Source organism: Lactuca sativa, chromosome 8, assembly GCF_002870075.4.
Source record: "Lactuca sativa cultivar Salinas chromosome 8, Lsat_Salinas_v11, whole genome shotgun sequence".
Taxonomy (NCBI): Eukaryota; Viridiplantae; Streptophyta; class Magnoliopsida; order Asterales; family Asteraceae; genus Lactuca; species Lactuca sativa.
Window position 1 is genome coordinate 240,864,345 of NC_056630.2, and position 9,771 is coordinate 240,874,115.

Here is a 9,771-nt window from a genome sequence, read left to right on the forward strand (position 1 = left end):
CCGTATTTACTTTCGTATTGGACCTGAAATATAATACACATGTTTAGTGGGTCTTAGTTGTCCTTTTACATGTCTATTGGGCCTAAAACATCCATCATATGCTTAGTGGGCCTTAGTGGTCCTTTTACATGATTATTGTGCCTGAAATATAATACACATGTTTAGTACACTTTAGTTGTCCTTTTACATGTCTATTGGGCCTGGAATTTACATTACATGTCATTTGGATAATTGTTCTACAATTTTTGGCAATTTTTACACCATTAAAATGACTACTCTCACGTGTTCATACGATTGTTCTACAATTTTTGGCAATTTTTACAAAACTGTCTATCATTTCAGGAAGGATTTCAGACCAGTCTGTGAAAATGAACATTTTCACACTGGTTTGAGATCACTAAAAATTATAATAAAAATTAGGAAGAAATTAGACTCATTTTCCAAACTCTCAGAGTTTACGGATCCCAATTTCGACTTACGATGAGTTTTGTATAATTATTCTAAAAATAGGGACAAAAAAGCGAAAAATCAGAAAATTGTTTTAACTTACTAAAAGTGTTTATACTTTTGTTAGATGGAAGTTTATATGACTTATACATACTTTTAAAAACATCTAGACATGTTAACTTGTGTGTGTGTGTATATATATATATATATATATATATATATATATATATATATATATATATATATGATTACAAAAAGTGGTCCTTCTAACACAATTTGGCAAATACTTGGTATAAAACGAACAAAACAATAAGAAATGGGTTAAACAAGGTATTTACTTTTGTATTGGACCGGAAATATAATACACAAGTTTAGTGGCACGTAGTTGTCCTTTTACATGTCTATTAGGCCTAGAACATCCATCATATGCTTAGTGGGCCTTATGTAACACCCGGTTCCTAGTACGTATGTAAATTCAAGTATTGTTGTATTGTACTCTGGGACTCGACGAGTTGGAGGCCCAACTCGTTGAGTAGACTCGACATTATGTGGGGATTCTAAGTGACCTACTCGATGTGTCGTGAGACCAACTCGATGAGTAGGAGCTGTTTGGAAAATCCCTAATGTTTAGGGTTTGCACCCTATTTAAACACTTTATCTCATCCCAAACCAGCCTCCATCACCCTTCCAACTCAGAGAAACCCTAGACTGAAACCTTAAACCCTTATTGAGTGTTCTTGAGCCTTTTTGGTGCTTTTGGTGTGTGTTTGAAGTTAGAGAAGAAGAAGAAGGCTTGGAGGTTCAAGTAGAGCAAGGAGATTCAGAAGTTTTACTTCATTTGCAGCTCATTCAAGGTAAAAAGCTAGAACCTTGACCATCTATCTCTTAGATTTTGATTTGGGGCTATTTCTACCTTTTTTATGAGTTTACAGAAGCAAAAATCAAATTTTGTAGGTGTGCTTAGAGTTGCACTTCGAATCTGAGGCTATCAGGGGTCTTTATGGCATAAAGGTACCAACTTTGTTTCCATAAACACACCATGCATCAGTTAGACCTCCTTTTATTGAGTTTTGAGCCAAAGAGCCCATGCGTGTACATCAAGTTTGTAGCTTTACGTATGAAATGGACCCTAAGAGGCCAGATCTATGGTTTTGATGCGTTAAGACCCATTATAATCGACTGGATAGTTTTGGACAAAGAAGGACTCGGCAAGTCACTTGGGTGACTCGGTGAGTCGGGTCGCTTTTTCCCCTAAAACGCCTTCTGGAAATGGTTTTGGTTGAGTGGTAGGAACACTCAGCCTACTAGGGGTTTGTTTTGCACCTGGAAATCATAGGACTCGACGAGTGTATAAACAGACTCGGCGAGTCCAAGGCAATTTCCCAACCTCATGAAGGCGGAATCGACGAGTTCATGGAGAACTCGACGAGTCAAAGGCTAGACTGATTCATTCGGATGAAGATGAACTCGGCGAGTCAGTTGAAGATAGTCAAAAGGTGTTGTTGAAGATGAACTGGTCGAGCTCTTGCTAGACTCGACGAGTAAGGACGAGATTATAGTAGTAGGTAGACATGTGGACTCGACGAGTTGGTGGATCAACTCGGCGAGTCGGGTCAATCGGACGTTGAATTTGACCAAAGTTGACTTTGACCAGGGTTAGACCTTGACTTTAACTGGGATTGGGTTGACCCTTGTAAGGGGGTTATGAGTATGTATTAGTAATCGAGAAAGGTTGTTGTGTAAGGATTGAGGATTAAAGACGAGTTGATTTCCGTGCCAAGGACGGTGCAGATACTACACTACATCAAGGTGAGTTACCTTCCAGTAAAAATGGGTCTAAGGCCACAACGTCGACCCATCATCAGGAGTTGCTTGATAGATGTTGTCTTTATGATAGTTATCTAAGTTTGCTGATTTATAAGTTTTGTTCTACACTGGACTATGAATTGAAAACACGTTTATTATAAATTGTAAGCATAAAATATAAAAAAAAAATTAAAAAATATATTTATAAAAGTAACCACTTTTGAATTTAATATTAAGAAAATAACCAAATTCTTTTATTTTTTTTAACAATAACCAATTTTTTCTGAATAGGCATTTTGGAGTCGACATGATTCAAGTGGATCCCTAATATATACACTTTGGAACGTGGTACCCAACAGATCTCGGAGTGACATTTTGGACTCTCCACATTTTCAAGATAACGACTTAATAATGGAGAGATTGCAGTGTTGAGGGTAAGTTTTTTTTTTTTCAATAACGTTTTGTTTACATATGACCAATTTAGATAGCATCAAATCGCAAGATAGAAAGATCAAAATATGTCTGGAATACGAAGATCGAGTCCTAACAATGTACAACTTGTCGACATGTGATAAATTTAGGGTGACAATATGTATATGTGTAGTTATCTTATATATTTAGGCATGTTTTCAAATTAAATTGATATTAGAAATCTAAACTAACTGGTAAATGTATGTGTCCAGAACTCGAAGAACTACTTTGGGGTTACCCAAAAAGTGGGATGTAGGCTCACTCTCAATCTATTGTCTATGCAAAAAGTCATGAATGCCCTCTTCATTTTTATGATATAACATGTGACAAGAACTGTCTAGTCTTATGTGATCGCATTTTATCCCCGTTACAAACACAACCTACGGATCATTTCAAACGCATAATATTAATCCAAAAAAATGGGTAATTTACAATGTAGGAATAAAACTCTAGTACTGAAGATGGAGTCCTAAATAACCATCAAAACCGAAGATATTTATGCATATGTAATAGTGAGGACTTCAAATGTGACTTTTCCTACTCAACAAATAATAAAAACAAAAATGAAATATTTTGGTATTTTGGACTTATAATAATGCAAACAAAAAAAAAGTAATATGTAGTTGAAGACGATGTTATAAAAGAAATGTCATTTTAAATTGCTTACATGAAAATAGTTCCAATTATATCCATATGATGTTAAGTGATAGATTTAGCCGTCGGCCAAAATCCAAGTATAACAAAACGATTTGTTTATGATTAGCATAATCATTTGGATGCATATCTCCTCAAATTGTCCATAGACCATAAATCATAAAGTGAAATTTGATTGATATACATGAAAATATATTCTACAATTCACTAAGAACTAGTAAATTATACGTCATTAACAAAAATCTCCATGTCAAACATATTTTAACATGAAAAAAAAATGAAAACTTTGACACTACAAAAAATGGTTTCGCCCTTGGGCGATCTCATGATATCTACTTGACTTTCAACAATGGTTTCAAGGTTTTAATATCAATTTTACAAGAGGAAATTGGACAGATCAGTGTAAAATACAATAAAATAAGAAGGTAAAAGTTGGAGTTGATTGTAGGAAATATGTATACATGTTTCTATACATATGTGTGAAAGTATCTTGAATTATTATATATGAAAGTGTTGTAATATGAACCATTGCATTGAACAAGAAGTAAGAAGCCTTTGTTTACATTTACCTTATTGTATTATTATATTAGTTTAGTACGTTATTATATTAACTATACTTAACTATTAAATCTCGTTTTTATATTTATATATTATTTAAAAAATATATCTATATATTATAAGATAATTTATTTATTATTGATCAAAACTATAATCATACATTATACATTATAGTACAAATAACAAATGAAGTACAAATTATAAAAATATTAGAGACTTATGTTGTTGAACGTTACAAGTGCATATGATATACCTGTATTATATCTGAGCTAGAACATTTCTTTTTAGGTGCGCATGAAAAACCACCTTTTATCTCTGCTGTCTTATAATTATTTTTCAAAAATGATTATACAGTAATTCTCCTCGTGATCTATAATTAAATTTGAAATAACAAAATTATCCATTTAAATGCATCTCATGAGTATACGAACGGATTCTTTTCACTCCTTGGGCCTTTTACTCATTGTTTTACGCTTGTTAGAATCCAAGTATCTCTTTCTTAACCGGATATGATGTGGTGTTACCTGCTCAAAGGGTACACATGTCATTTCATTTCATCACATTCAAAATTCAGAAAATATAAATTGAGATTTCATACACGTATCATGTATACAGTATACTCACCTCAATTAGCTCATCAGATGCCACATAGCCTATAGCCTCTTCAAGTGTCATCTGCATATAAATTAATTAAATTAAAACCACATACATTTTTTATATCCACAAATCCTAAACTGATTTTTTTTTTTTTTTTTTTTAAAAAAAGTGATTAAAAGACGTACTCTACGAGGAGGTGACAATTTGACATTCTCGTCCTTTCCGGCTGATCTTATATTTGTAAGTTCCTTGTTTCTTACAGGATTAACCTGTGAAAAAGATAATAATAATAATTAATTAAATTACTCAAAAGTAATTTGAAAAATGTCATAAAAACATTACATCAAGATCTGTATCTCGTGAATGTTCACCAACAATCATCCCATCATATGCCTGCATCATATTCAATATTCATTCATTACTTATTGATTATCATTTATCACAATATCAGCATTTATTTTAATATATACATATATAGATTATTAATTTAAGAATATGTTTATTTATTACCTCAACTCCAGGACTCACAAAAAGTGTTCCACGTGGTTCCAAACTCATCAAGGCATAAGATGTCACTGTTCCACGTGCACATGATACCTGATATATATTAATAAACCAAAAACCTTAAATAATATAATGTTGAGTTTAATAAATAAAAAAAATTAATAAGAGTAACAAGTGATGTTTACCAACACTCCTTTCCTGACGTTTCCAAGTGGGCCCCGATATTTTTCATAAGCTATAAAAATGTGTAAGATTCACAAAGTCAAATGGAAATTCACATTTCAACTTTCATTTCTTCTTATTACAAAAATGTGCTTTCGTATTTTTTTATATTCGAAAAAATAAAAATGAGCATACATTACATAATACATACCCATGAATGCACGATGCATAAATCCTGTGCCACGTGTGTCACTGCTGAACACGCTTCTGTAACCAACCAGCCCCCTGAAGTCTCAAATTAACAAAAACATAAGCAACTTTTTATCACTTTTTTTAAAAAAAAACACATGTTTGATAAAATGACGAAACTGACCTTGAAGGACAAGTTAATGTCATTCTAGTCCTGCCAAAGTTGCCTGCAACAGGGCCCATGTCAGTAACCTCAGCTCGCCTGTGAGAAAGCGCTTCCATCACCATTCCCACATGCTCTTCATTCACCTTAAATTTATAACAATCATATAAAAAATCCATATCATTAAAATACAAATACAAATAGTAAATCAGTTTTTTTTAGTAAATTACACGAATAGTCCCTATGGTTTAGGGTAATTTATGTGTTTGGTACCTAACTTATTTTTTTAACTCGGAAGGTCCCTATTGTTTGTTTTTGTTACGCGTTTGGTCTCTGTATTACATAAAAATACGATTTTGCCTTTGATTTTTTGATTTATTTAAATAAACACACCCTCAATCTCACCCCTCACCTTACCTTACCTATTCCCTCATTTTTTTTTTCTATTTAAATAATAGTCTTTTTAGGTAAGATAGGGACCAAACGTGTAACAAAAACAAACATTAGGGACCAAGCATGTAACAAAAACAAACAATAAGGATCTTCCGAGTTAAAAAAATAAGTTAGGGACCAAATGCGCAAATTACCCCAAACCATAGGGACCATTCGTGTAATTTACTCTTTTTTTTTACCTCAATCGTTACTTCCTCAATTGGCTCTAGCTTCACACCTTTCTCAATCTTGTACCTAACATATCACACAAATAATAATCATTTTGAACCCTAAAACTCCATATTAGAAGTAGAAGATAGAGAAAACTTACATAACTCTTGGAGGAGATACAGAAAGCTCAAAATTTTCACGCCTCATATTCTCAAGCAAGATGCCTGTTATATACACACAGTGAAGAAAGTTAGCATACATAATAACTCTTTGGTGATTTTTAAAGAATATGATGATGAATTAAAGAGTATATGATAATATGATATGACCTAATTGAAGTTCTCCTCTTCCTTGAACCTCATATGATTCTGCTAAACCAGGGATTACATTTATTGCTAAGTTTGTTTCTGCTTCAGCCAATAATCTATCACCAATCTTTCCTCCAGTTAACTACACACATTAAACATGATGACGTGTACACAAACATAACAAACTACAAGAAGAAGAAGAAGAAGAAGGGTTATTTTTGTCTTACTTGAGAACCATCAAGTCCAGCTAAAGGAGAATCATTGACACCAAAAGTCATGGAAATGGTTGGAGGATCCAATTCAACAGTGGGCAATGCAGTCATTACCTAATTTTAAACAATCAATTTCGTTATAAAAATCAATAATAAAGGATTTTTAACATAATTAATTAATAGTTTAATACCTCAACATTTGCTATTGTATGCCCAATTGATGGACTCTTTAATCCTGCCATTGATATAATATCACCAGCTCCAGCACATTCAACATCAAATGAAATCATTCCTTTGTTTTTTCTTAGCTTCACAACCTAATAAATGTATACATGTATTTAACGATTAAAAAATAATAATAATCTTTTTTCTTATAATAGATACAATTAGTATATCCTATATGATCACATACTTTTCCTTCTTCAATTTTTATGACACCAGAGTCTGTGTCACGTAGCCCATGAACTCTGTCATTGATACGGATAACACCAGATGTAATACGCCCAGTCAAGATACGTCCCACATAATCATCTTTTTCCATCATCGAAACCTGAAAAAAGACTAATTTACCCTCCTATCTAAAATCTGCTCATTGATTTGTTTATTATAACATCCTACTTTCATTTCATCCTATTACAATATTGTGATATTGTTTATACTTTTCAAATGTAGAAAAGAGTTAAATGAATAATACAGAAAAATTGAATATATGTAATGCAATGAGAATTAACAAACCAGCATCTGGAAAGGTTCATCAAGGCTTGCAGTTGGTGGAGGGACATATTTGACAATTGCATCAAGCAATGAAGACATATTCTTGGCATCATCTGGAGGATTCTTGGTGTATGTTAATGAAGCCCAACCTTCTTTAGCAGAAGCATATAAAACTGGGAAGTCAAGTTGCTCCTCTGAAACATAAATTTCATACATTCTTTTCAGAAAAAAGAAAAAGGAAATCAAGAACATGATGAGCAATGAGCATGATAAATTGATAATCACCTGTTGCACCAAGGTTTGCAAAGAGATCGAATACCAAGCTCTCAACTTCATCACACCTCTCCTCACTAACTGCATGGAAGATTGATAAAAAATTAGTAAAAAGTGAATCTTTTATATATATGAATATGTAGAAAGGTTATACCTGAAGGTCTATCTACTTTGTTTAAAAGTAGAATTGGTCTTAAACCATATCTTAATGCTTTAGCTAGAACAAATTTTGTTTGTGCAAGTGGCCCTTCACCAGCATCCACAACTAATATGGCTCCTTCAACCATGCCAACAACTCGCTCCACCTTTCAGAAAGATAGAAAAGAAAAAAAAGAAAAAGTGGCTTAAGGGATTTAGGATTAAGGGATTAAGTCATGTCCCTATTTAGTCCATTAAGTGAAAAAGGAGCAGCATCTTATTTTCTTGGCTAATACATACCTCACCACCAAAATCTGCGTGTCCAGGTGTATCAACCATGTTTAGCTCATTTTCCTTCCATGGAATGCATGTAATCTACAAAAGATTAAAAGAATATAAAAGATAACACAAGTTGAAACTCATATATCTACAAATGCATTAGTATACTTAACAACAAAATCATCTTAGAAATGTAAGATGTATCAACTATACAAAAAAAGGTACAAACTCATTCTAAGTGACTCACAATTCTCACTCTCTATCCATGTGGGACAGGTTATTACATATTGTTAACAGAGTGTAAGTGGTAGCAATATGAACCAGAAGCTTCTATTTATATTTCATGTTCTTATGTTCACTGAGCCATACTATTGGATTGCTTCTTCGATCTAAACTAACAAGATTCAGCTTATGGATTAGTTGATTCATAATCCTCATTTCTAAAAGGAAATTAATCATTCACCAAAGGTATTCTATCTATCTTGCTCAGTCATAAAAATATACAAAGTTCGCTTATTATTCTTGGCAATAAACGAATTCTGAAAAGCATAAGTTTAGCTACCTTTAGAATATCAATTAATGAAGAGTGTATGTACCTTGGAAGCGATGGTGATTCCACGCTCCTTCTCAAGCTGATTGGAGTCAAGTGCGCGTTCATGTGGGATGTCGGAGCCGCACTGGCGAAGTAGACGATCCATAAGAGTGGTCTTGCCATGATCGACATGGGCAATCACCGCTACGTTGCGGAGCCGATTAGGATCCAGCGCGCCGCCAGGAGCAGTCGCGGTGGCAGCAGCTGCTGCTGTGGCGACGGAGAAGGAGCGTGAGATGCCTGCGGCGCGTGCATGTATGAATGGTTTGAGATATGAAGACGGGGAGTGGTAGGCGGAGGAGGAGATGGATTTTCTGGTGGTGGACCAGAGAGCACGAACCAGAGGTCCGACCATTTTGGTTTCGCGTTTACAAATGGCTCGGTGGCGATGCTCTGTGTCCGAATCTGTTTTCAGGGCGATGGGGTTTTAGGGGTTATGGGAGGGTAGACCCGGGGATACTCTGGATGTATCCAAATAGGTACGTGGGTCGAACCCATATAATCCGAAGTTACTTGTATGAGTATGAGCTTATGACTTTCTTATTTTCTTACAATTAAAACAAATAAAAATTTTAAAAAGAAAAAAAAACAAAAAAAAAAAAAAGTAAATTACACCATTGGTCTCTTATATAAGTGTCAAATTATCTATTTAGTCATTATTTTTTAAAATTAATTGAGACCGTTCCTTATAAGTTTAAATGGTGCATGCTCACTGACAGGGTGAAATGACTATTTTGCCTTTTATCTTTTTTTTTTTTATTTTTTTAATATTGGTTTCTAAATTAGAAATTAAAAAAAATGAATTATATGATTTTTATTTTGGTGGGTTTCACCACCTCTTATATTCCCCTCTTATTTTTTGATCACCCCTTTCTTCACCTTCACCGTACACATTTTCCAGCACCACCACCCTTACTCCAACCTGTAGGAATCATCTTCGACAGCCACCATCATCTACCTTCGGCGACAACCTTCAAACCAAACCAAAGCAAAAACCAAAAAAACCTGAGATTTGGTTACAACTCTAACCACTAACCAAACCAAAATTTAAAAGAAACATGAAATTGGTTCTTGCCACCAACTACAAGCCGCCTCCGACCA

General features: G+C 33.9%; 1 protein-coding gene across 1 annotated transcript; it reads right to left on the reverse strand.

Annotated features, from left to right (window-relative positions):
* Window positions 1-4,123: 4,123 nt before the first annotated feature.
* LOC111909197 (uncharacterized) lies at window positions 4,124-9,120 on the reverse strand. Its single transcript, XM_023904981.3, has 19 exons — window positions 8,675-9,120; window positions 8,100-8,174; window positions 7,816-7,966; window positions 7,674-7,742; window positions 7,410-7,582; window positions 7,087-7,224; window positions 6,866-6,991; window positions 6,690-6,788; window positions 6,484-6,604; window positions 6,315-6,378; window positions 6,184-6,238; window positions 5,573-5,697; window positions 5,411-5,484; window positions 5,223-5,272; window positions 5,044-5,130; window positions 4,876-4,926; window positions 4,719-4,802; window positions 4,561-4,611; window positions 4,124-4,460 (listed from the first exon to the last, which is right to left on the reverse strand). The coding sequence occupies exons 1-19, from the start codon at window positions 9,023-9,025 to the stop codon at window positions 4,377-4,379; spliced, it is 2,028 nt and encodes a 675-aa protein (XP_023760749.1). The 5' UTR covers window positions 9,026-9,120; the 3' UTR covers window positions 4,124-4,376.
* Window positions 9,121-9,771: the final 651 nt, after the last annotated feature.

Bases quoted from the DNA above. Each gene is read 5' to 3' on its own strand.
- LOC111909197 (XM_023904981.3), bottom strand. From the start codon at position 9,025: ATGGTCGGACCTCTGGTTCGTGCTCTCTGGTCCACCACCAGAAAATCC. The intron at 7,583-7,673 runs GTGATTATCAAT...TTTATGTTTCAG, and splicing joins TGCAAACCTTGGTGCAACAG to AGGAGCAACTTGACTTCCCA. The intron at 4,803-4,875 runs GTAATGTTTTTA...TCTTTTTCACAG, and splicing joins CACGAGATACAGATCTTGAT to GTTAATCCTGTAAGAAACAA.